A 27074-nucleotide genomic window follows, 5' to 3' on the forward strand; every position below is an offset into this window, starting at 1 on the left:
CAATCTTCTCAAAACTCTGGATTCTGATAGAGGGCCATGAGACTTAAACCTGAGTGCAAAAATGGAGTCTCTAGACCCTTCCATAGCTGAGATATCAAAACTCAAAAATTCGACCCGAAAAAAAAACGACAGTGGTACCCCTTTTGTTTGTTTTTTTCGGGCAAAAAATGAAGTTTCTCCAATCTTCTCAAAACTCTGGATTCTGATAGAGGGCCATGAGATTTAATCCTGAGTGCAAAAATGGAGGCTCTAGACCCTTCCAGAGCTGAGATATCGAAACTCAAAAATTTGACCCAAAAAAAAAAAAACGACAGTGGTACCCCTTTCGTTTTTTTTTTCGGGCAAAAAATTAAGTTTCTCCAATCTTCTCAAAACTCTGGATTCTGATAGAGGGCCATGAGACTTAAACCTAAGTGCAAAAATTGAGGCTCTAGACCCTTCCAGAGCTGAGATATCCAAACTCAAAATTTCGACCCGAAAAAAAAAAAACGACAGTGGTACCCCTTTCGGTTTTTTTTTTCGGGCAAAAAAATAAGTTTCTCCAATCTTCTCAAAACTCTGGATTCTGATAGAGGGCCATGAGACTTAAACCTGAGTGCAAAATGGAGGCTCTAGACCCTTCCAGAGTTGAGATATCGAAACTCAAAACTTCGACCCGAAAAAAAAAACGACAGTGGTACCCCTTTTGTTTTTTTGTTTTTTGGGCGAAAAATTAAGTTTCTCCAATCTTCTCAAAACTCTGGATTCTGATAGAGGGCCATGAGATTTAAACCTGAGTGCAAAAATGGAGGCTCTAGACCCTTCCAGAGCTGAGATATCGAAACTCAAAAATTCGACCCAAAAAAAAACGACAGTGGTACCCCTTTCGTTTTTTTTTTTCGGGCAAAAAAATAAGTTTCTCCAATCTTCTCAAAACTCTGGATTCTGATAGAGGGCCATGAGACTTAAACCTGAGTGCAAAAATGGAGGCTCTAGACCCTTCCAGAGCTGAGATATCGAAACTCAAAATTTTGACCCGAAAAAAAAAAACGACAGTGGTACCCCTTTCGTTTTTTTTTTCGGGTGAAAAATTAAGTTTCTCCAATCTTCTCAAAACTCTGGATTCTGATAGAGGGCCATGAGACTTAAACCTGAGTGCAAAAATGGAGTCTCTAGACCCTTCCAGAGCTGAGATATCGAAACTCAAAAATACTTGATGCGGCCCGGCCTGACCCAGACTCTATCTCCAGCGGCCCTCAGTTAATTTGAGTTTGAGACCCCTGGTCTAGAGCCTCCATTTTTGCACTCAGGTTTGAGTCTCATGGCCCTCTATCAGAATCCAGAGTTTTGAGAAGATTGGAGAAACGTAATTTTTCGCCCAAAAAACAAAAACAAAAGGGGTACCACTGTCGGCTTTTTTTTTCGGGTCGAAATTTTGAGTTTCGATATCTCAGCTCTGGAAGGGTCTAGAGCCTCCATTTTTGCACTCCGGTCTAAGTCTCATGTCCCTCTATCAGAATCCAGAGTTTTGAGAAGATTGGAGAAACTTAATTTTTCGCCCGAAAAAAAAAATAAAACGAAAGGGGTACCACTGTCGTTTTTTTTTTTGGGTCGAATTTTTGAGTTTCGATATCTCAGCTCTGGAAGGGTCTAGAGCCTCCATTTTTGCACTCAGGTATAAGTCTCATGGCCCTGTATCAGAATCCAGAGTTTTTAGAAGATTGGAGAAACTTCATTTTTCGCCCGAAAAAAAAAAACCCGAAAGGGGTACCACTGTCGGTTTTTTTTTCAGTTCGAAATTTTGAGTTTCGATATCTCAGCTCTGGAAGGGTCTAGAGCCTCCATTTTTGCACTCAGGTTTAAGTCTCATGGCCCTCTATCAGAATCCAGAGTTTTGAGAAGATTGGAGAAACGTATTTTTTCGCACGAAAAAAACCCCGAAAGTTTTGTCGTTTTTTTTTCGGGTCGAAATTTTGAGTTTCGATATCATTTGCATGGATCCATGCTGAAGAAAACGTCTAAATGTCACGTTTTTAATGAAGCAGCCTAATGAGTAAAATGTCTATTTTTCCGGTGTCCCCCAGCTTCTCGTTTAAGCAAAAGGTACGCTAAAAACAACGTATTACATCGACGTTAAACCACGTTAACCATAACCTTTTAATTGAAGCGACGGGGGGGGGGACGCGGCAAACGCAACGGCGGGCCGCACTCACATTAAACTTTAATGTCAAGTGGGGACCATAAAATATCAGCGGCCCGCGGGCCGCGAGTTTGAGACCTCTGGTTTAAACCCACTTTCCCTTGGGACTTTTGATAAGTTAATTGTTACTTAAACAAAAATGATTATTAATTCATCTATTCGTTAATTTGCCATCTCCTAAATGAGTAAAGATGGACACAAGGTGTGTGTTTTTAATCATTCCACATGGTGGTGCTATAAGAGAGTTGAAAACGGGATGGATCAGTCAGTCCCCGGCGGACTTTGTGAAGGGTGGTCCAGCCGCAGCAAGACTTAGCCATCTCCTTTTTTTTCCTGATAGATCAGGACAACTTCTGTGGCTCAGGGGCCAACGTTAGGGTGGGGACTAAAATTGGAGAAACAACTGCCTATTACAAATTCATAAAATGCAGTTTGATTTTTTCATCTTAAGGACAAAATTAAGATAACTATTTTTTACAGTCTATGGATGGATCATGGATAGAATGATGGATGGATAGTGTTACCCAGTGCCGGATGGGTTATTTTATACAGAAATTAATTATTTTATACAGAAATAGATAATTTATAATTCAGATGAGAATAAAGTTAGTGTTCATTTTAAGGAAAACAAATATATTGTTCTGAAATATAGCACATTCATTTTAAATTCATTCAGGTTCAATTACCAAACATACAATCTTAATTAAACTTAAATTAAACAATACTTTTGAAAGATATGGGTTATATACATATTTTGAATGTATATATATATATATATATATATATATTCCATTGACTCCCATTCATTTTGGCGTCATTTTGACAGCGAATAACTTTACATCTGTGGTGTTTAAAGACTCCATTTGTCAATGATTTATTTCTAAAGAAACACGACAATGTATAAAAGGCTCCATTACTTTGTAGATTATGTTAATGCCCCATAGAAGCTGTTTTTTTTGTAAAAGTAGGCTACCGATTGAGTCATAACCACGCGACAATCTGTCGCACATTAGAGAGATTACCGTATGGACAGGAGGAGAAGCTTGTGGGCAATCGGGGAAACGTGACGGCAAAATGACAAAATAATTAATCGGAATAGCAAAAGTTTCTCCTTCTCCTAGCTCAAAAGCTCATACTCACACTCTCCACCTCTGCAAGTTTTGGAAGGAAATGATTCAGATTTCTCATGCCACAGCCACTAGAAGACAGGTGGGTTGCTCACGTCACATCTACGTCGTCAAGCTCTGTTTGAGTCGGTTTGAGTCTGCGGATCAGGAACGGAAGTCCTAAAAAATCGCAAAAAATGAGCTTCACTTGTCTCAATTGAGTTCCAATGACTCTGTCCACTTCTTATACTGTCTATGATCCGAAGACGCCCCTATAGATCGTTATTTGCACTTATTCAATCCCACAATGCACCGCAATAATGAGTGTACATTTACATTTATTCATTTGGCTAACGCTTTTATTGATATATACAATTGCTATATATGTCAGAGGTCGAACACCTCAGGAGCAACTAGGGGTTAGGCCTAAGTGTCTTGCTCAGGGACACATTGGTGTCTCACAGTGGATTCGAACTCGGGTCTCTCACACCAAAGACGTGTCTTATCCACTGCGCCATCACCACCCCTACAAACTTGTACAAACGATGTACACTCAACGGCTGTTCGAATTCGCTAACTCCTTTTCATTCACTCCTTCAAGTGAACAGTAGGCTAGTGGACTAACGTAGGGAATAGCGAATGAGGGCTTAGTGGCTTATTCAGCCATGGTTTTCTTTATATTGTTTTGTCTGTGTTCATCATCAGTTGTGTTAGATTTTGGTGTTGCCGAGAAGTGATTTGGGTGGCTTGCCAATGTATTAGATTTCTCCAGTACATAAAATAAGTAAGCTTAACCAGTTCTTGTGGGGAGAAGAATTTATTGAAGGTTTTTAGTGTAGCAGTCCTTCAGCAGCGATGTTAGCATGTCGCCCTTCAACAATCTTAACCCAAAGTTCTGTCTGTGAGACAGAACTTTACATATGAAGACTATGGGCTACAAACAATAGAAACCTGTTAGGACCTCCCACAGGAGATCGATCTACAGTAACTTGCTAATCCACTCTGAACAATGCTGATTCTTTGCCATTCTCACCAATCAGTTTCTGTGGGCCATACATCTGAATGGGCCATTTGGAACACACCTTTGCAGACACAGACAGAGTGGATTACATCTGATACACAGTCTGTAAATGAATCTGATGACTGAAAATACAAAATCTATCAGTTGTCATGATTTCTGATGAATCCTCACCCGTTCCCTGTTTTGTTAATGTTCCTTCCTTCCTAGTGTATTTAAGCCCTCAGATTTTCTCTTAATGTTGTTGGAGTTTGTGTTCCCGCTCGCTAATAAATATTGAGTTTATTCGTTCATTCTGCCATGAATAATTTTTCTTGTATTATCTACATAGCTCACCATGACAAACATACGAGTAAAGTGTGATACATTTCAGGACATCTTATTTTTCAAATACTTATTTTTCAAATACAAACAGAATCTAAACTGACACACCCATGCAGTGCTCTCTCGCTCTGTCTCTCTCTGTCTCTCTCTCTCTCTCTCTCTCTCTCTCAGTGCGAGGTGTTCAGGAAGCTTGATGCTTCTGCTTTTTTTTGTGGTTTCCTCCAGCTCTCAGACGGCTTCTTTCTCATTTCTGTAACGCACACGAGTGTGCTCGGACAGGTGCCTTTGTGTAAATTTACCAACATCTATAATTTCTTTTGAAAGAAACTTCTGTAGACTTGATCAGAGGGAGTGGAGTTGTGAGAAAGATGCTCCAACATCTGAAGTACTCAAAAGAGAGGCAGACTCGTGGAGAAAAGGCCTGTTACAACGGTAATCAACACACTCAGCCCTACTGAGAGGCTCAAGAAGCTGGATTGGAAGGACTGGATTGTCTTTATTGTGAAAGTATTAGCAGAGGCCTTTTCTTGTTCCTTTTTTTTAGTGTTTTTTTAGCAACATTCTGATTGTGAGTTAGATTTTTCTTGTGAATTTTCGTCTTTTTCGAAAGCTTCTTTACAAACTCTTGCACCATCCTGGAATCAGTTTTTGTTTAAAACGTGTCCTTATTTTCTGACAACATGTCCTAAAGGAGTCCACCTACACTGGATCTAACTGAGTGGAAAACTTTAAAGTCTTCAGTGGATTTTGACCTGTGGATTGCCGAAAGATTCGTCTGCGTTTCTCCAGAGTTTGGCCTATTGGAATTGTCAGTGGTTGATCCAGAAGCAGTTCAGTATCCTGGAATTTCTAAGGAAAGTTGTGATGGGTAACGCAGCTGGCGGGTTGGAGCAGATGGAGGGGCAGGAGGCCAAAGGCTCAACAGGAGGGTCAAACCCTATACCCTCCCCACCTAAAAAGAAATGTGCCCCTCCTAAACTACCCATGCCGCCCGAGGAAGAGCTAGAAGAACGCTTCAGTGTGGTTTTGGTGAGCTCCTTATACACAGACATGTAAACAATATATAGCAACACAACTAAAGCAGCTCATCTTGACACTTCCTGTCAGCCACGTTAACATTGGTTTGTCAGTTTTCAATTCTCTGTCTTTGCATTTTAAGGTGTCTTTGTTCATAATTAACTTAGGGTTATGGTTAGTTGCATGTAATTATGCACAATTTATACTAATTAGTAATTACATGTAATGTGTAACAAGGACACTGAAATAAAGTGTTGCCCAATCTTCCACCTGAAATGCACAATTAAGTCATATTTGGAAGAACCCTTCTGACTTAATACGACCCGATTAGTTACATTAGTTCCACATGGGATTTTGGTACAGGAACTGCTAGTGGTGGAATGACAAATTAGGCAACTTCTGAAGAGAAGTCATAAGACAAAAAGAGGCCCTATTTTCTTGGTGAATACTGACTGACCTTTGATTCGACTTTCATTTCAGTTTAAAACACCAGTGTCAGTTGGTTGTCCTCTTAGATATGTCATCGCGTTTGTTGGGCAATTGGTTGTATCAACTAATTGATGCTGAATGGAAGCTCAGTTATCTTCCACATAGTCCCACTCACTTCAACTACAAAAAAAATGTAAGCCTGTTTCCATGACAGAGTAAATAATTGTGGCTTTTCATGAATGCAATTCTTGTTTTGAACTTTGCCTCAAAGTTTCTCTGAGCTACAAATGGGCTAACAAATGACCAGTTGATCCTTCTGAAAAGACACAATCAGGCTGTGCCAGGTCCGGTGATGAGGGGGACATGCTAACACTAAACCTGCCATTAGAAATGGGGAGAGTAAGGGACATGGGCCAGTTTTGACATGGACATTTTAAATTCAAGCTTTGGTTAGAATATGGGAGGGTAAAACCATTGCATGCCATTGGATATCACATTCATAGTCATTTCCTCATCACAGGCTATACTTCCATAAGCCCTGAACTTTGCATTTGGTGCAATGCATTATCAACTTAATCCAGTCTCCACTTTATTCACTCTCTAAGTACCAGTAGACCACAGCTAGTCCCCCACCCAACCCCACCCCACCCTACCCTTCTCTCTCTCTGTTCCTCCAGTAACCGCTCAATGCGTTTCGCTTTTTGTGCACATGACTTTAAAAAAAAAAAACACTACTCAGAGCGGAAACGTCTTACTGCTTTAGGAGGAAACACCCAAGAACACTGCGTTTCCTACATTCAACACCTTTTCTTTTTTGACAAACCACACCCTCTTAATTTAGTTGACAATTTTCAGGTGCAAAACCTGTTCAAATAAAAAGTAGATCTAATGGTGGATGTTTGCTGCTAATAATGTGTTTAAGTGCAAGACATGAAGCAACTGTGCCATCTTTTCAGGAAGTCACATTGCGCCAGACTAAAGACTGACAGCATATGATCTTAAAGAGAAAAACATAAACTTAAGGGTAAAATATTTAATAAGATATGTACATAACATGATAATTCACTAAAATAAAATGAAATCTGTCATGTTGTTCCAAACCTGTTTGAGACTTATTTCTCTCTTATGTGAAACTACACAGAAGGCTATTGACTTACATTGAGACATTTTTCAAATTTCCACAAAAGTCAAATGAGGCTAAATAGTAACCTAAATGATGACAGGATTTTTATTTTTGGTTGAACTATCCCTTTAATATCTGAAGTAGGCTAAAGAAGGAACAAGAATTGCATCATAACACATTTTGTAATGTAGACGCTCACATTTCCTTCTCATGCACCGGATATAAACGGCGATCATCGTTACATGTTCATGACGTAAATGGCAAATCAGATGATATTCATAACTGTGTAAAGAGTAAATCAGCTGCAATATTATTGTTAATGTCAGTCTCCTTCATAAATCATCCTCAGACTTTGCCATGACATTCCTCCAGAATTCAGATGTTGTCATCAACATCAGAAACCATTTAGTATTATAACATTGACAACAACTTCTTTTCTTTTTATTGCACAGCCTAAACCTGATTCCGGATTACATATCACTGGCAGCAGTTATTAAATGATTTTGATAGCCAGAATAATGGATCTGACTTTTTGTTTGTACTGTGTGTGTGAGTGTGTTTGTTTCGTTTTTACTTGTAAGCTTCAAACATTCATACTGCAGTCGTTTGAATGCGTCTGCTGGCATGCTGGAGTTTTGACCTGATGATGTTCAGGCAGCTGTGAACCTCTCATTTCTCTTCTCAGAGCTCCATGAATCTGCCTCCGGATAAGATGAAGCTTCTGAGTCAGTATGACAATGAAAAGAAATGGGAGCTGGTTTGTGATCAGGTGAGATACTAATATTTTCATCTGTCGTTTAACTTTTTTTATTTTTTTATTTTTAATAATGACAGAAAAGTAGAATTGAGAGTAGGCTATGCCTACATCTTGATCATTTCTCCCATGTACTTCTCATTTACGGAGTGAGTCATTACTCATTCTGAAATACGTAATGAATGACTCATATTGAAATATGTAAGTCACTTTATTTTTGAGCAGTTTTTATTTTTGCATTTCTGTAATACCTCATGTCTGTAGATGTGATTTTTGAGAGGAAACTGTCTGGTAGACTATATTGAGATACCAGAAGCCTATATGAGTACACTATGATAGAAATATCAAGTTATATGAGGACTGTAACTAAATGTCCTTTAAAGTGTTTGTCGTCATTTTTACATTTAATTTTTGGGGTATTTTGCATGACATTTACCGTATATATTACCTGTTTATACAAGCGCCTGAAATGCAATAAATAAAACAGCATTTAAAGGGATTCTCCACCCAAAAATGATAATTCATTTACTGACCCTCAAGTTGTTCCAAATCTAAATGAATTTCTTTCTCAGCCCATTCTCACCCCCAAGGCGTCACTTAACTGACGCCTTGGGAAGCATTTGGACATGCTTCAATATCTGACGCTTTAGGCGCCCTTTAGCGTCAGTTAGATGACGCCCTAGGATCGCGTGTACCCTACCCCCACCCCACACCTAAACCTAACCGCGTCCTCTAACTGACGCTTTCCTTTAGCGTCAGTTAGATGACGCCGTAGGATCGCGTCATGTAAGTGACGCTAAAGGGCGCCTAAAACGTCAAATATTGAAGCATGGTCAAAGGTGACGCCTTGGGGTGAGAATGCGTTGTCTTTCTTCAGTTGAAACACAAAAGATGACATTTTGATGAACAGTTGATGCCTTCCCTATGGGAAAAAATACTATGGTCCATCAAACGACTGGTTACCGACTTTCTTCAAAATGTCTTCTTTTGAGTTCACCAAAAGAAAGAAACTCACACAATTTTAAAACAAGTTGAGGGTACGTAAATGATGACAGAATTTTCATTTTTGGGTCAACTCTCCCTTTCATTTATCACTCCAATCATATATCAGAGAAAATATTAAAGACCCCATTTTTAATGTGTCTAGTGTTAATTGAAAAATGCTTCTCATTTCAATTACCTATCTTGTTTTTCTTGTTCTGTTTTTAGAGAATTCAGTTAAAATACAGGTTGAGGCATTTAGTGATCTTTTTTAAAGATTGCATCAGGCTTTAACATAGCCTATTAAGAAGGAAAAAACAACACCCTATATATATATTACAACATACGGTTAAAGCAGATGATGTAAAGGTTGATAGTGATCAAGACACCTCAACAGGAGAGAAAGAATTAGAGGGAAAATATGAGCAGCGGTAAAAGATCAGAGCCTTAAGATGGTGAAACCATGTTTACGCACTTCCTGTGTTAATATTTGTGTCTCTATGACAACTGTGGGATGCAAGCTTTAGCTATGCATGCAGAGTTGTTATGGCAGCGTGTGTACACAGCTAAACATATTCTTACCGTGGGCATTATGTACTGTAGGTTATATTCCACCTCCAGGTAAAAAATTAATTAATTTATACAGTATCTTAGATGGATATACACTATTGTTCAAAAGTCTGGGGTCACTAAGATTTTTTATTTTTTTTATTTAAAGGATGTATTAATTAAAAGTGATAGTAAAGACATTTATTGTCTTACAAAAGATTTCCAACTCAAATAAATGCTGTTTGATTGGTTTTGAACTTTCATTTTATCTGAATCTGAAAAAAATGGATCATGTTTTTCACAATAAATTAAAGCAACACAACTCTTTTCAACATTGACATTAATCAGAAATGTTTCTTGAGCAGCAAATCATCATTTTATAATGATTTCTGAAGGATCATGTGTCACTGAAAATTCAACTTTGACATCTCAGGAATAAATTACAATATTAGTGTTTAACTCTAATTCAAACAAATAAATGCAGCCTTGATGAGCAGAAGAGACTTATTTCAAAAGAAAAGATCTAACCAACCCCAGAGTTGTAAATGGCGGTGTATATAACTGGAATTTAAAACACCTTTCTATTATTTTATGGTACTAAAGAGCATTTAAATATCTTCTAAAAGTCCCCATCTGAAAATTAATTTGTCTTTCTCCCAATGTCTATTAGGAGCGTTTTCAGGTGAAAAACCCTCCCTCAGCTTACCTGACTAAAATCAAGAGCTTCTACCAGGACCAAGGTGGAGTGGTGCGCAGGGTCAGTACTATTCTTTCCCTCAGCACCTCTCATTTCTCTTTTACCCCATGTCAGTGCTGACACCCACTTGATAAACCTGAATGATTGTCTGTCGCTCTGTGTTTCCTTCTCCACAGTTTAAGAAGCGTGTGCAGGAGTCAACTCAAGTCCTGAGAGAGCTGGAGATCTCTCTCAGAACCAATCATATTGGGTTAGTGGCAGCTTTATTTTCAAGTAAAGTGCAATGATAGACTTCACTGCTACTCCTGAATAAAAAAAAAATGAAAGATCATTTTGAACCTGAATAATAGAATACTTCCCGAGATAGGGCTACATGATAATGGTTAAATTATTAATCATGATTATTTTGGTTTTAGGTTAGTTGTACCTTATTTGGTAAAACCTTAAATGGATAGTTCACCCAAAAATGAAAATTCTGTCATCATTTACTCACCCTCAAGTTGTTCCAAACCTGTATGAGTTTCTTTCTTATATTGAACTAAAAAGAAAATATTTCCATTATTGGGTGAACTATCTTATTAAGGAGCTGCTCTCAAAAGCTAGAACGGTGAAATTCCTATTAAGAATTACCATGATTGCAAATGATGTCAGTCACACTTTAGATTAGGGTCCAATTCTCACTATTAACTAACTATTACGTCTTTTGCCTCAGTAAATTACTCCTAATTACTGCTTATTAATAGTTAGTGAGGCAGTTGTTAAGTTCAGGCATTGGGTAAGATTAAGGGATGGAGAATATGCGAATGTAGAAAAAGGCATTAATTTATGCTTTATAAGCACTAATAAATAGCCAATACCCAAGTAATATGCATGCTAATAAGCAACTTAATATTGAGAATTGGACCCTAAATTAAAGTGTTGCCTGTTTTTCTATTAAAAACAAAAATACGTTGTATTGTAGCACTTCATGATATTCCTTTTATTCTTTATAGGTGGGCTCAGGAATTTCTGAACGAGGAAAACCAAGGCTTAGATGTCCTGGTGGACTTCTTGGCATATGCTCAAAGTGATGCACCGTATGTTTATTCTGTCATTACTAACATAAACACCATTATTGTCATTTAATGAGTTTCCAGTAATTGTCCAAGAAGATTTAAAAAAAATAAATAAATAAATAAAATAAAAAAATAAAAAAATGTAATTCACTAGAATAGTCTCTCCGGAACAAATAAAATGTCCTCAGATCGTGTGTCGTCGTGTTTCTCAGGTTTGAGTTGGAATCTATGGAAAATGGCAGCTCTGTATTGGACAACAGGAGATTGTCAGAAAGATCAGTGGAGGATCTAGCCAAAAATGTCAGCCATTCTCCCACACACGGGATGACCAGAGCAGCACGTGCACTCACTGTCCGGTGAGTCAGAACACACCCTAAATTACAGGGATTTCATGTTATTGTTCTTCTCATGCATTGCAGATAAGTGTATTTGTTTCATGCGCTCATCTTTTGTTCATTCTGTGCTTTTCCTTGTCAGAATAACTTCTTTGGCCCATAGCAGAAAAACTATGCGAAATGCACGATTGGCCAGTCAAAGAGACGATGTTCACCTCTGTATTATGTGTCTGCGTGCGATCATGAATTATCAGGTACGTAGAAGTGAGGAGACACAGCTTCTAAAAAGATCATTTTAGAAGAACCTAACCTGACTCGTCTGTTTTTTTTTTTTAACAGTCTGGGTTCAATTTAGTGATGACACACCCCAGATGTGTCAATGAAATCACACTTAGTCTCAACAACAAAAACCCCAGGTAAGGGTGTCTTTATATGGTATGTGGTTTGTGTGTGTGTTGTCTGAGTTGGTAATAAACTTCAATACACTGTCCATAGGACCAAAGCTCTTGTGCTAGAGCTGTTGGCGGCAGTGTGTCTGGTTAGAGGAGGACATGACATCATTATCTCAGCCTTTGACAACTTTAAAGAAGTAAGATGACTAGCCTTTCACACATTTACTGTACATACACAATCTTTTTATAGTGCGATCTCGCAGTTGTTCGCAGCAAAATCTGCCAAAAAATATTTCTTAAAAACATTGAAATAACTCTAATCTTTTACGTCTACTTAATATATTTATAATATTGTGAAATGTTATTACAATTCAAAATAACTGATTCTATTCAAATATATTTATTCCTGTGATGCAAAGCTAAATTTTCAGCATCATTACTCCAGTCTTCAGGGTCACATGATCCTTTAGAAATCTTTCTAATATGTTGATTTAATCAATAAGCATTTATTGTTATTATCAATGTTAAAAAATGTTATGCTGCTTGTTGTTTTGGGAAAATCGTGATGCATTCTTCGATGAATAGAAAATTCAAAAGAACAGCATTTATTTGACAGAAATGTGTTGTAAGACCTGGTTTCACAGACAGGGCGTAGATTAAGCCATAAGTTCAATTAGGACATTTAAGTAGTTTTTATAAACATGCCTTTGAAAAAAGCATTGCTGTGCATCTTGAGACAAAACAATGACACTGACATGTTTTTAAGAAAAACAGCAGCATTTTAGTCTGGGACTAACTTAAGCCTTGTCTGTGAAACCAGGGGTAAATGCATTTACTGTCATTTGACCATTTTCAGACCTTGCTGAATAAAAGTATAAATTGATTTAAAATTTAACCCCAAAACTTTTGCACAATTACATATCACAAATGATGCTATCAATACTACACAAATGCCTCCCACACACAAACAAGTCTATTGTAGCATAGGATAATGTGGTTGTCTTGCTCAACACTTTCCTCTATGTGTGGCCCACCTGCTCACAGGTGAGTGGAGAGAAGAACCGCTTTGAGAAGCTCATGGAGTACTTCATGAATGACGACAGCAACATAGACTTCATGGTAAGCTTTGGCGTGAATCACATTCGTTTTCAGTTCAGAAGCTGACAACAAATGATGAAATATGAATGGTTTCATGAATGGTTTGCACAGGTGGCTTGCATGCAGTTCATAAACATTGTGGTCCACTCAGTGGAGAACATGAACTTCCGTGTGCATCTTCAATATGAGTTCACCCAGCTGGGTCTTGACCAGTACTTAGAGGTCAGTCTAGTGTTACATACATCTTACACATACTTAATAGCACAGTATTTCAGATGTTTTCTATGGAGTGTGTATTCATGAAGCTGTGCATGATCAGTCTGACGTTTGTTTGTATGGGTGTGTGTCAGCAGTCCCTAAAGGAAATGGAAAGTGAGAAGTTGCAGGTGCAGATTCAGGCTTACTTGGATAATGTGTTTGATGTTGGGGCTCTTCTGGAGGATGCTGAAAATAAAGGGGACATAATGGAGCATGTAACAGAACTGCAGGAGACCAATGCACAGGTTAAATATACACTATCCACAAAAACACATTTGCATATAATCATCTACCGCATGACACACATGCCTCATAATGTAGGTAGGCTGTACTTTTACTAAGTGTGTGTATATATTCTTGTGCTGTAGCTGAATGCCAGATTGCAGGAATATGAGAAAGGAGCTCTGGAAAAAATGTCAGAACTGGAGAAACAATTAATGCAGGCTACGAAAGAATCAGCACTGCTGAAGGTATTAACCTGTGTAAACTGTAGCATACCAAGTGCAGTACATACATGTAGTGTACTTAAAAAATTATAAAAATTGGGAAACGGTCATTGACTCACTCTAAACCTTTACCTGTGCGTGTGTGTGTGACAGGAGAGCTTGCGAGAGTCCTGTACCCAGGTAAGCACTTTGCAGCAGAGGGAACGAGAACGAGAGATTCAAAGGGAGAGAGAAAGAGAGCAGGAGCATATGTCGCAGCCCTCACAAGTTAAAAGAGAGAAGGTGACTGAAGAGGAGTCCAAACTGGAGGTGAAGCTGAGGGAACTGCAGGAGAAAGGCTTAGTCCGACTGGAGCGCACGGCCTCTGGAAGCCTGGATATTGAAGTCATTCCAGTCACCATAGAAAAAGTTGTCACTCAAACAGGTAGGATCACTTCTGCTAAAGTTCTCCTAGTGGTTGGCATCTAGTGAACTGAAAATGTTTACCTTTAGCTGGCTACATTGATGACGATAATATAACATCTGTTTAATGTTCACAGTGACTGTGTCAGATCCTGCTTCTCAAGCCACGCCCCCTCCAGCTGGAGCACCGCCTCCACCGCCTCCACTACCTGGCACTGAAGCGCCTCCTCCTCCTCCTCCTCCGCCTCCGCCTCCGCCTCTGCCACCAACAACACTTGGAGGTATTCCACCCCCTCCTCCTCCATTTCCTGGCATAGATCCCCCACCACCCCCGCCCCTACTTGATGGTGGCCCGCCATTCCCTCCAGGACCTCCTCCTGCCCCTGGACCTGAGATAGGTAGAGGGACAAAACGTTTTACAATTACAGAAATAAGCATACAGACAGGCAGCTTGAGCTGGGTGACCTATACATATCCATCTTTTCAATTGTTTTACACAGGACCCAAGGCACGCAAACCCATTCAAACAAAGTTCAGGATGCCTCTGTTGAACTGGCAGGCTTTGAAGCCCAATCAAGTGACGGGAACCGTGTTTAACGAGCTAAATGACGAGCAAGTGTTAGAGGTAACAACAAAGAAATCCTGCACACAAAAATGAACATTGTGTCATCATTTATTCACCCTCATGGCATTCTTGTAACACTTTCTTCACCGGGACAAACAATTATAATTCTGAAGAACCGCACAACTGTTTTTGTTCATGCAATGAAAGTCAGTGAGATGGCACTGTACCCCATTCACTTTCATTGTTTGATACAATATTATTTCAAAATATATTTGCCCAGAAGAAACAATGTCATACAGGTTTTTGAACGACTTTCAATTAATCTATCACACTTTCGCTTTCTAAGGAGATAAATATGGATCTGTTTGCGGAGCAGTTTAAAACCAAGGCTCAAGGTGCTGCACCAGATCTTTCTAAGCTCAAGGTTAAGGTGTCCGAGAAGGCCCCCAGTAAGGTGTCCCTGCTGGAGCCTAACAAATCCAAGAACCTTGCCATCACCCTCCGCAAGGCAGGCATGAGCCCCAATGACATCTGCACAGCCATTGAAAGGTATAGCTCAGGTTTTGCACCAAAAAAGCTGGACTAGCATGGAAACTCAATTCTCTATGTCTTTCTCTCAGATATGATCAACAATCTCTGAGTCTAGACTTTCTGGAGCTTCTGGAACGTTTCATCCCATCGGAGTATGAGATGAAGTTACTCCAGAACTACGAGAAGGAAGGGCGGCCATTAGAGGACCTGAGCGTTGAGGACCGTTTCATCAGCAGCTTTGGTAAAATCCCACGCCTTACTCAGCGAATCAATACCCTCACCTTCATGGGCAACTACCCTGAGAGCGTGAAACGTCTACAGCCGGTACGTTCGCATCACAATTTGGCTATTGTACCTGATGTAGTGCATATGTTTCATTAAAAAAATCGTCCTTTTGTCCTACCTGTTTCTGTAGCAATTGGATGCCATCATTGCGGCTTCTGAGTCCCTCAAGTCTTCAACAAAGCTAAAAAAGATTTTGGAGGTGAGTAGATCTAATTTGTGCTCAGGTGATTTTTAATGGGGTGGTCCGTCAGTGCGACTCACTTGTCAATCTCCTGCTTCAGATCATCCTGGCCTTTGGGAACTACATGAACAGCAGTAAAAGAGGAGCAGCGTCTGGGTTCCGTCTGCAGAGCCTTGACCTGGTGAGTGAGCTTGTAGACTGTAACTTCAAGCATCAAGTTTTCTGTTATGCAGGGCTTCAGTATTATATATGCAGAAAGTTAAAGGCCAAGGTGAGAGTTTTGGGAAGCTCTTTTTGCAGTAGTCATGAGAGATGGCTGAACTTGCACATAGAGACCTTTGATGTAGAGGAATCTGAAGCAGAAACAAAGAGGCTAATGGAGTCTAAAGAAAACTTAATCTCTATAGACCATTTCACAAGATTTCACAAGCACTTCCTGTTTCAATTTTTTAACACTACATAAAAGCTGGGATAAAATACAGAACATTTAAAACTGAATCAAAAAGTTAAACAAACATCTTTAAGATGTTTTCTTTACATGTGAAATAAAGAAAACAGTTACAAACTGAAACAGGAAGTGCTTCTGGACCAGTGTTTTTTACATCTTGTGAAATGGTCTATATTTGTCTGTAAAACTCACAGTGTCCTTGTGTCTTTCAGCTGTTAGATACTAAGTCCACAGACCGCACACAGACTTTGTTACACTTCATTGCGAATATGGTGCATGAGAAATACCCTGAGCTCGCCTCCTTCCACACTGAACTCCGCTTTGTAGACAAGGCTGCACTGGGTAAGACATACAATATTAATGATCCAACATAGTAACATCATGTGATATACTTTACATACAAAATGTACAATCACTGCTTATCAATAATTAATGTAGCGTCTCTTTTCGCTTTGCCTTGCTTCACTTTGCTCTCTCTCTCAGTGTCTTTGGACAGTGTGCTACAGGATGTGAGATCTCTGGAGAGAGGGATGGAAGGGACCAAGAAGGAGTTCCTAGTGCAGGATGACATCCCAGCGCTGAAAGAGTTTGTCAAGGCCAACAGTGACAAATTAGACTCACTTGTTAAAGATGGCAAAACAGCACAGGTGAGACCACAGGACCATGCATCAACTATTTGATAAACTAATTCTTTCTGACTTTTTTTTTCTTTTCTGCCAATAAGGAGGCATACATGTCTGTAGTGGAGTACTATGGGGAGAACCCAAAGACGACACAGCCTTCCATGTTCTTCCCACTCTTTGTCAAGTTTATCAAAGCTTATAAGGTGAAGATGCAGTTATATTTACCCACAGCTTTTGACCATGTTCATGATCGTTTACATGCTTAGGAATTCTTTGAAATACGTCAAGGAATAAAAAGTTAAACAAACATGTTAAATGAGCTGAGCTCTATACAAAGATCTGCACCATTTGATTATTAATTGCCATGTATTATTGTTTCACACAACAGCAAGCAGAACATGACAATGAACAGAAGAAAAAACAGGAGATTGCAGCAGAAGAACAGGCAGCAGCCCCTTCTCCAAAGAAAAAAGATGGCTCCCCTCAAAAGGTTTATTTACAAAAGACTCATATATATATATTTCATATATCATGTATAATATATAAATTCCCCATTGCAAATCAGATTTATTGGCTAAATTTACTGACTTGCAAATGTAATTGAAATAGCTCAACAATAGCTCAACACAACAAAAGTTTTAAGTGTTTCCCCAAATTCAAAAATCCCCAACTTTTAATGACTTTAACAGTCTCAAAATTATTCAACTCCTTGATGTCAAGCATCTTTAGTACTTACTAGAACACCCTTTTGCTGTTATGACCTGCTGCAAAAAAAGAGGAATAAGCAGGGACCAGCTTCTGGGAGCGTTCTGAGGAATCTTAGCCCATTCCTCATGAGCAATGGCCTCCAGTTCAGTAATATTATTGGGCTTGCGTGCTGCAACCGCTGCCTTCAGATCTCACCAGAGATTTTCTATGGGGTTCAAGTCAGGTGACTGACTGTTTCTGCAACCAAGCCTTAGTGGAATTTGAGGTATGCTTGGGACAAGCGGCAACATTCTAATCTGAAAAATGAAGCCTACCCGGTGTTGTGCCTAATTTCGACCCCCAGCCAAATTATTACCCCCCTCGTTGAAGTCAGTACCTGATTGCTTAATCCCAACCCCGCCCCTAATCCTACCCCCTCCCCCACAACTAATCCTAAACCTATCAAGGCTAAGGGGGTAATAATTTGGCGGGGGGGTCGAAATTCGGCACAACACCAGAAGTGCGAAAAACTGCAACACATCGAAACTCCGCTAGAGAGAGGTCCCAAAAGGGAGCAGCAAATATCTATAGACCCCATGTTAAACTGTCCGTTTTCACAGCATAAATTCATGCTTTTACAGGTTGGTCCCATCGACTTTTATTATATTTTTCGGTAGGTTCCGAGTGCCTGACAACTGTGAATTCTTTTCTAGCTCTGTAGTTTAGATCGTATTTAGATATAAAATGTATGATAAATAAGGGCGTGGTTAAGTTTGATTGACAGCTTGATTGACAGATGATAACAGTCTGCGCTGAGTGGATTTCCTGAAACTTGACGTCTGACACAACACATACCACCTCTCTATCCTTTCTGAACATTTGTATTGAAATATCGTACATAAAATGGGTTGCTCTGCTATAAACTGCACTAACCAACCATGCATTAAATCGCCTCAGATAAGTTAGCATCCGAGGTAGGGACAGGTGGGGTTTTGGGGGGCTAATACAATGCTAAATCATAAAATCATAAATGTACAATAACATACCGATGAAACTCAACAAACAGTTCAGGTATTTCATACGTTTTAGCTCAAGCACACCTGATGCGACTAATGAAGCCCTTGATTAGTTGCATCCGATGTTCTCGAGACTATTCAATGCCGTTGAATCATTTTGAGACTGCGTCATTAAAAGTTGCATTTTCAGTTGAATTGGTGGAAACCACTTGATGTATTTGTTGTGTTACACAATGTAATTGTATTTCAATTGCTCTTGTTTGATTTGTTCACAACGCATTCTCACCCCAAGGCGTCACCTTTGACCATGCTTCAATATTTGACGTTTTAGGCGCCCTTTAGCGTCACTTACATGACGCGATCCTACGGCGTCAGTTAAGTGACGCCTTGGGGGTGAGAATGGGCTGTTGTTCATTGTAAATGTTTTTGTTCATCGCATTGCAGCTGACAGTCTGTAAATTTTGCATATATATATATATATATATATATATATAGGCCCTATAGCAAGACAGACCTACTTTATTAAAACTAATTTATAAAATCTCTTGATTTATAAACTTCTTTGACATTTTGTAAAATTTGCATTGTTTTATTTTTGTAATATAGCTTCTCATCCAATTTTTTGAGGAGGCACTGCCTCCCCCGCTTCCTCAGAGGAAATGCCCTATAGATATATATAAACCATGGCGTTTGATTTAATTAAATACTAGAACTGCACAACTGAAGTTATTCCTCTGAAAAACTTTCTCCTACTCTGATCAGGGTCCCATGATGCCCAAAATGCCTCAGATGGACCTGATTGCAGAGCTAAAGAAAAGACAGGTGAAGCCCCAAGTCACAGACGGGGCCATTGAGGGCATTATCACAGGTAAAAATGTGTTAGAGCAAAAGTTGTGTGTTACAAACTATAAGCACTTTCCTTTAGATATACTTTTTTTAATGGTGAAAACCATCAAAGGTGATTTGCCACCTACTTCAACTTCACTTTGTGTAATAACCTGAATGGGAAGACTAATTTTTTTTCTGTGTGTTATTAGATTTAAGAAATTCGCCCTACAGAAGAGGTGATGGTCGGAGAGCAGCTCCACGACAAGATAACTGAGGGCTACCTTAATATACTTCTCTCCTTCCCGCTGGACACTTCTGTACATAAAAACCTGCTCTTTTTTTTTATACATTAAAATATTTTCAATCTGTGCTGTGAGAAAATAACTCTGGCAAAACACATACATACAAATAAACACACATTTGTAGAAAATGCACACAAACACACTAACAAACACATTACAAGCTCTTAAAATGAGAATCTGTTAAAAGCCATCATTATAGACTTGTACATAATTTTGTACCATCACATTTCTTTGTGAATGTGAGCAATTATTTGAGCTTAAATGATCATAATTTTGCTAATGCAATTGTGCTCACAGATGACAATACTTTTATACAGCCTATGTATGAAATACAAATCTTTTTTTTTTAATAATTCTTATAGTCAAAGGTTAAAAATTGTACAGAAGTTAAACATGTTTTATATATATTGTGTGCTCTTATAGAAAGAAAAAAAAGACAGTGTAAATGTTGTCGTAGAAGAGAGCTGTACTTTATTAGACACACAACCACAGCAAGTATGTACAAAAGGTCTCAGCTCTCAACATTTTCTCACAGGAAAAAATAATAATAAAGTCACATTTCTCACAAAGTTATCATGGCATCCACACTGACAAATTAATTTCATTTTCTTCTGTATCTATAGGTGTTTATATATCTTATTTGTATATAGAGCGATTCTCAGTTGGTACATTACTCTAGTCTATATGGGAGGGTCACAGCGTGGGTAAAGGGCTCGCACCATTACTGGAGCGTTGATGGTTAGAGCTGAGTTTAAGTCATTGAGCTCATGTCATTCAGTAAAACACACTCAGAGCTTGCCAATCAAGTCTGGTCACCACATCACCACAGGTTACAGTAAGACTGGACATGCCTGAGCCACAAAGATATCAGACATATAAAAAGTCATTTTTTCCTACTTCGACTCTATACAGCTGTGAACCTCATATCAGTGCACTTGATCTCACTATTTCTCTCCGTTGACTCTTTAAAAAAAAAAAAACATGTAGATAACTTTGTTTTTTAAAATCATCTGCACCGTGCGATTGCTTTTAGTATGTACATGCATTGCTATAATTATTGTTTTTAGTATTTTTAAACTTTTAATATATAGCTTATAACTCCATCTTTTAAATAAATCATAATTTTGTAGGACTCTAATAATTACGATTTTATTTACATGTTATAGTCTTATTATCTTTCTTCTTTTCTTTTACTCTTTTGTAGCATTTTATTATTATTCTCTGATGTCAGAAATTTGTAACATCCACACAATCCATGTAGAAAAATCTCACGTAAGGGACTAAAGGGCTCTGGTAAAATATTCTACATAAAGTCGTTCCATCATAGAGCATTTAACAAAGAATGTGCTTTCTCCAAATTACTCTTGTGTTATTTTTGGCCAAGTAAACCAGATATACATAGTCTATAACTAGCAGAAGCATCAATTCCTGCTGTCTTTCCAAAGGGGGAAAACTCCAACCTGCAGGTCAAAATTTGCAGATCGTGTCAGAAACACTTAAGCACTGAAGTTTCGCCGACCAAGGCATTTGAACATAGACTCAATTTAAACCTCTGTCTTCACTGAGGAACTACACTATAAGCAATGCAGTTGCAGACTTACTCCCTTCCACTAGAGGGCAGACGAGTGCTGTGCCATTTCATTTACATGCGCCATTATTTCCAACTTGTTCATTCACCCAATGCAACAAACGAACGGTTAGAAAATAACATTCTCAGGTCACAATACAGATTTATAAGTATCAGCAATAATTCAGATTCCACTCGGATCACATAACTTCATTTCTTTTGACAGGCTGGCAGGATTTTTTTCTTCTTTTGTTTTCAGATTCACCCAACACTTAAAACAACTCATAAAATGATAATTAACAAAACTATAAACCTGTGGTTAAAATGCAGCTATACATTGTACATGAACTGGGCTGTACAGAGTCATATTTTCAACTCAATATACAAAACACTTCTCGTGTGAATAAATAATTTTCTAGTGTGCTATATTTTCCTCAGGATTACAAAAACAAAATTATGTACAAATAAATCTCAGTTAATATAAAACCAATGAACACAAAATATACAAACGCAAATCTCGTATCATTTTTACTAACTGTGTTGAGTGAAAAATAAATGACTAACTTTTAAGATGTACATATCATGTGTGTGCTGATGTCTTCACATGTTTTGAGAGAGAAAGATCATGGGTTTTTTTTTTTTTTTTACAAAAGGGAGATTTCACCACCGTCCTACGTGTGTTCATCGCAGTCTCTGAGGCAGTCAAGAAAGTATTTTCTTAGCTCACATACTAAGATGAAGCCTCTCCATTCAAGCATGAAACCCACTTCTGAGAAATCGTAGCCACAAGCATAACGTTTTGATCGTTTGAGTGTGCTCACTGCAGCATGAATCGTCTCATTTGCTATTTTCTACTAGTAGTTTGGTCTGGGTATTTAAATAGGCCCTTAGCAGAAGAGCTGTGATGTTGCTTCCTGGCAACTTTCCAGACAGGACTGAAAAAGATCTAGAGTCTGAAAGATCTTTGTAAACCAGTGAGCCACCTGGTTGTTCTATATCAAATCCAGACATGAATTACAAATAAAAGCATTGCTTTTCTCTTTCATTCACAGATGTTAAATTTAAACAACGGTCTAGTCAAGCCATGCCTTAAATAAAGACGTTTCCGTGCATGTAACAGCCTACGCTTGACCCTTTTGCCTCTCACAGCACCTCCCATGTGAATCATTGTGAACTTTGGACATGAATTACTGGCCAATTTGGCTGCGAGACACGGAGCAACACCACTAATCTCTCTCTCTCTGGCCATTTACTCTCGCTGTCGACCTAGTGCTTAAGCCATTATTTTAAACCCTGCACCACAAGCAATCAATTTCACACATTCATTTTGTCAGAAAGCTGGAAAAATCTCCCATTTTCCTCTATTCAAACTCATTCTATTCCATTCTCACTCACCTTTTCACATTTAAATTCTCTGAGCTCATGAGGAAACCTGCAGAGGTTGTGGCACTGACAAATTCCCAACATAGGAATATCCTTATGAGAAGGAAAAAAAGCTTTAACATTGTGTGTGTGTCTGTCATGAGAACTGGAATAATAAGAAAAGATGAGTGGGCATAACCAGAACATCATTGCAAAAAAACAACAACCACTCAGTATGCAACAAAACCAGATACATTTAAGTAGTGACAATTTTGTATCCCCACAGCTAATCATAAACTGGCACACAATTACCTTCCTAAAATGATCTGTCTGTCTGTGGTTTTGATAGAAAAGTAATCAAGGGATGGAAAAAGGATTGCTCTGTTGGAATGCTCTAGCGCACAGATGTCTTCCACTCGATGGTTCACTTCCACTGGCATGCATGCTGTGGAATTACCCTCAGTCTTCTTGCTTGTGCAACCCCTACACGGGCCGGCGAACCTAACCATCTGTTTGTTCATTTTATATTGGAATTCAATTTCGCAATCTGGGAGGCCAACAGGTTAAGACAGCTTGTGCCGAACGTTTGATGATTGTCAGATCATTGTACTTTAGCCTCTAAAACCTGTTGTGCTTCTTTAACGACAACTAGGGATGTATCTTACCTTACATGGGGAAAATGTGACTGTTAAGAACTTGAAAAAACAGCACCAAAACCCCATAATAAACTATAGAAATTAAATCCCATAATATACTTTTTGCCACGACAACTTGTTAAAGCAAGCATGTAAAATTGCTGTATGAAGACCTATTTGAGAATAAAATTTGACTCTTAGGCAGTGCATGTGCATTGAAAGGATATTTTACACAAAAATGAAAATTCTGTCATTGACTCACTCCCATGTCTTTCTAAATCTGTGGAAAGAAGATATTTTGAAGAATGTTTTTTGACCACACAATAAAAGTCAATGGGGTCCAAAACAACACCCATTGATTTCCAAAATAGAAGAAAACAGTAAATCATGACAGAAAGTTCATCATTGGGTGAGCTATCCCTTTAAGGGAGTGTATAATCAGCAAAATGTTAATCATAGCACCAATTTCAGTTCTTTTCCTTCAGCAGTATGACCGATAGCCAAAATCTACAATTAGAACGAGTGATGTTGCCTTCACATTAAGTTTTTGCTGTATTTTTTTTAAACATTCCTTTTGTTGATATAGATATGAGCAATAAAACGTCTCAACAAACACCAACTACTACAGTACTCACTTTCGATTATTGCAACTCTACTTGGTTTTACATAGTCTTACAGTCTTGATTTTACACTTGATGGACATCTACCGAACTCAGCTAGATCTCCAACATGTGAGATTTGGCAAATGAATCCTTCCTTCCCCAGGCCTCCCGTGGGTGGTGTGATGCTGGCTGCGCGGTGGAGCTTGAAACAGGCTGGTGGTGAGTGTCCAAGCCCATCTGTTGCTTCTCTACTTGGGGAACTGGCAGAAATGCATGGTAGGTAGGTAGGGATTACAGTTTGGATGTGCTCACAAACTAAAGAAAAGGGAACCCACGAGGCAGAACGAGTTATCTGTCTCAGTGCACCACATCTCTGTAATCCACAAGTTGTCTTGGGAAGGATAACCAAGGAACAGGGAGTCAGAAACAAAAGCTACAGAATCTATGCCCCACAAAACTTTCTTTTAGGTCAGTTGCATTTCATTTCATCTACTTGTGCTGTCTGCAATTCCAGCACCGTCCTTATTCCACGTCACCCCGAGTCACCGCCTTGGGTTCAGTCTTGTTCCCCTCCTTGTCAAACTCCAGGCTGTGGATGTCCGAGGGTTTCAGGGCCAGTGAGGACAGACTCAGAGAGGTGAGAGCCGAGGGTGATGAGGGCGAGGAAGAAGACGTGGGTGAGGTCGGAGAGAGAGGCGAGCGGCCATTGGAGATGGGAAGAGGAAGGCTTGAGGAGTCGAAGTTCTTCTCTCTCAGTAACCGGTGGTGTCTGAAGGTGGACGAGAGGAGGAGGGCCTCGGCTGAGAGGCTGGACGCGGAAAGGCCAGCCAGAAGTGCTTTGGCCTGGTTGGAGGAGGCAGTCAAGGAGGACAGCGCCACCTCCTGGGGGTACTTCCGTAATCTGGAAGGCAGGTGGCCAGAGAAGCTAGCGGCTCTGGTGCTTGCGAGGAGCGACTCTGTTGCTCTGGCTCTGCTGATGTTCAGACTTAGAGCCTGAGGGAACGGATGGTGAAGGCAAAGTAAGGGGACAAAGGGCAAAAGAGTGGGCAGAGAAGAAACAGAGCGTAAAAACTAAGAATAAAAACATATTGCGAGATGTTTAAGGTTTGGTTTAGCTGTAATGTGTCATTCATCTCTCCCACAAGACAGGAATGAATGAGGCTCTGGAGAATATTGACAACCGCATGATGTTTTAGGCCATTTAAACCTATACGGGATCGACTAGGAGGAACTGGGTAAAGGATTGTAGGCTTCAGTCAGGAGATGCTGATGAAGAAGTGGTGGTGGTGAAGACGGCAGAGGAGGAGGTGGACAAGCCTTAGTAAGGTCAGGTTGGTTTGGGTCGCTAACTTCTGCTCACTGGGTTGAGGGGTTGGACGTGAATGGTTGCCATGAGGGCCGACGAAACGATGGCAGGTAACACGCAGGCAGGTAGCGGTGACAGAGGACAATGCAGGAAGAAGGGGAGGATGGGAGGAAGACAAACACAGGACAACGTTATTCAGGTTAGGATCATTCATGCATGATGCTAGCCTGGTACACAATTCTACACGTGGATTTCATCACATAAGAGCGAATCCACATACATTTAAAACACCCACAATGCACTACGCTAGAAGAAACCGACCTTTCACGGAACCTTGGTGGGTTTATTGAACATGAGCGTATACACATTTCTATTTCCATCAGTCACTCACAAACACTCTTTCGGTTCCTGTGTGACAGGAATCTGAAAGTGTTCGAGTGAGATCTGCTCAAACTAAGTAGTTGTGAGGGAGATGGATGGACAGGACGGATAAAAGGAGTGAAGAGGAGAGTGATGGGGGTGAAGAGAGAGCCCAGAGAGCCTGGGTCTTTCCACATGAAGTGCCAATTATTCCACCCTGATAGAGCAGAAAAAGACTCTCCATCTTTTTCTCGCCTGTATCTCTCTTCCCCTTTAACCTTCTCCCTCTCTTCATTTTCTCTCACTCTTTTCATTTTCATCCAGCTTTCTCAAAAAGTCCCCAGATAACACAACTATGGTTGGATATTCGCAATCTGAGTAAAAAAATTGAGATTGAAAACGTTAAAGAAATACATGTAACAGGGATTTTTTACTAAATTTGAGAAAATTCCATTTATTTTGCTGTAATGTATTACAGTTTCTACAAAAATATTAAGCAGCCCAACTGTTTTCATTTGATCCATCATTTGATACTGAAGAGTATAAAGGCTGCTAAAAATGTTAAAATATATTAAAAAAGAAAACAAAGATGTTGTTATACATTGTACACAATATTACTGTATAATGTATTACTGAACAATAGTGATGATTAACTAAATGCACACTTTTTAAAAAAAAGCCTACACTTTTAGTGTACATTTAATTTTCACTCAGTTCACACTTCATAATTAGAGTAATAAAGACAAACTCAGAAACAGCAAGTGAATTAGACCAATAAAGACTGTATGAAGTATAGTCAACATACACGTTTAGTGTTATCTAAACACATTTTGAGCTATGCGTGTATGTCTACGCCGTGAAATGTCCGACCGAAACGAAGCAAAATGTAGATCTACATCTGGAGAGTGATATTTCTTTCCTAGGATGGTAGGGGAAGACTCATAAATGCTATTAACCCCAGTGACAGGTAGGTTTAGGGACAGGGTTGAGGTAGGTCATATATTTATATATACAGTAATGTAACGTTAAGTCAACGGCGTTCATAAACACGCTGAAAAGCGATTATGTGTGTTGAAAAATGGAAATACGAATTGGCATGTCATACATACGCCATTTCATGAGATCAAATGATGTGTTGCTCAGCCAGGGACAGCAATCATTTGAAAGAGAAGGATAGAGTAGAAACCTGAATTTAATGTGGATCAAAAGGCACAGCATGCAGAAAAAAAAAAGGAATAAATGAAAATGAGTCTGGTGAAAAGGTGTGTGTACAGTCTACACAAATGTTTGTATCCATTTGCAGCAAGGAAAGTTACAGATACACGCAGTCCACTTAATTATCTGTTACACTGACAAGTCTAAACCCTGATCATATCCAGCTTAGCAGGAGTGCCTGTAACAGCAAATATGTTCTCCTGTAATTATAGTAGAACTGAACCCTCTGATCTCACTCGTTCTCTCACCAATATCTGTTTCTCTCTTCCTTCCCCATAAAAGATTAGATTCTTTTCTAATATTCATGGCCTGTTGAACAGGGGCCAGATTTATTAAACTGAGTAAGGAGATTTACAGCGCACCAGCATATCAATCTTTTCCTTACCTTAAGCACAGAG

General features: G+C 39.2%; 2 protein-coding genes across 12 annotated transcripts in view; one reads left to right on the forward strand and one right to left on the reverse strand.

Moving 5' to 3' along the window:
- Window positions 1–4846: 4846 nt before the first annotated feature.
- On the forward strand, window positions 4847–20202 carry fmnl1a (formin like 1a). 2 transcript variants are annotated; one of them, XM_039687329.2, is made up of 26 exons: window positions 4847–5656; window positions 7882–7965; window positions 10151–10237; window positions 10354–10427; window positions 11170–11253; window positions 11445–11588; window positions 11710–11821; window positions 11907–11983; window positions 12063–12156; window positions 13004–13078; window positions 13169–13279; window positions 13408–13560; window positions 13684–13785; window positions 13915–14185; window positions 14301–14561; window positions 14664–14788; window positions 15075–15277; window positions 15349–15583; window positions 15675–15743; window positions 15826–15906; window positions 16386–16515; window positions 16657–16820; window positions 16898–16999; window positions 17185–17286; window positions 19262–19367; window positions 19537–20202. In XM_039687329.2, exons 1-26 carry the CDS (start codon window positions 5492–5494, stop codon window positions 19599–19601), a joined length of 3276 nt encoding a protein of 1091 aa, XP_039543263.2. In that variant the 5' UTR covers window positions 4847–5491; the 3' UTR covers window positions 19602–20202. The 2 variants fall into 2 exon arrangements, with proteins under 2 accessions (XP_039543263.2, XP_039543264.2); XM_039687330.2 differs by having other exon boundaries at window positions 13411–13560.
- The window catches only part of srcin1a (SRC kinase signaling inhibitor 1a), a 121623-nt gene continuing 114624 nt past the window's right edge, over window positions 20076–27074 (reverse strand). For all 10 annotated transcript variants that reach the window (XM_089128686.1, XM_089128684.1, XM_089128685.1 and 7 more), the window contains one exon: window positions 20076–24788. In XM_089128686.1, coding sequence (XP_088984812.1) covers window positions 24318–24788 — 471 coding nt within the window. In that variant the 3' untranslated portion in view covers window positions 20076–24317. The remainder of the gene's footprint in view (window positions 24789–27074) is intronic.

Source organism: Pimephales promelas, chromosome 3 (genome assembly GCF_988280905.1).
Source record: "Pimephales promelas chromosome 3, fPimPro1.hap1.1, whole genome shotgun sequence".
Classification (NCBI taxonomy): domain Eukaryota; kingdom Metazoa; phylum Chordata; class Actinopteri; order Cypriniformes; family Leuciscidae; genus Pimephales; species Pimephales promelas.

Excerpts from the sequence above, each read along its gene's own strand:
- fmnl1a (XM_039687329.2), top strand. The coding sequence starts at position 5,492 with ATGGGTAACGCAGCTGGCGGGTTGGAGCAGATGGAGGGGCAGGAGGCC. Across the intron at positions 13,786-13,914 it reads AAGAATCAGCACTGCTGAAG|GAGAGCTTGCGAGAGTCCTG; the intron begins GTATTAACCTGT and ends TGTGTGTGACAG. Across the intron at positions 14,789-15,074 it reads ATGACGAGCAAGTGTTAGAG|GAGATAAATATGGATCTGTT; the intron begins GTAACAACAAAG and ends TCGCTTTCTAAG.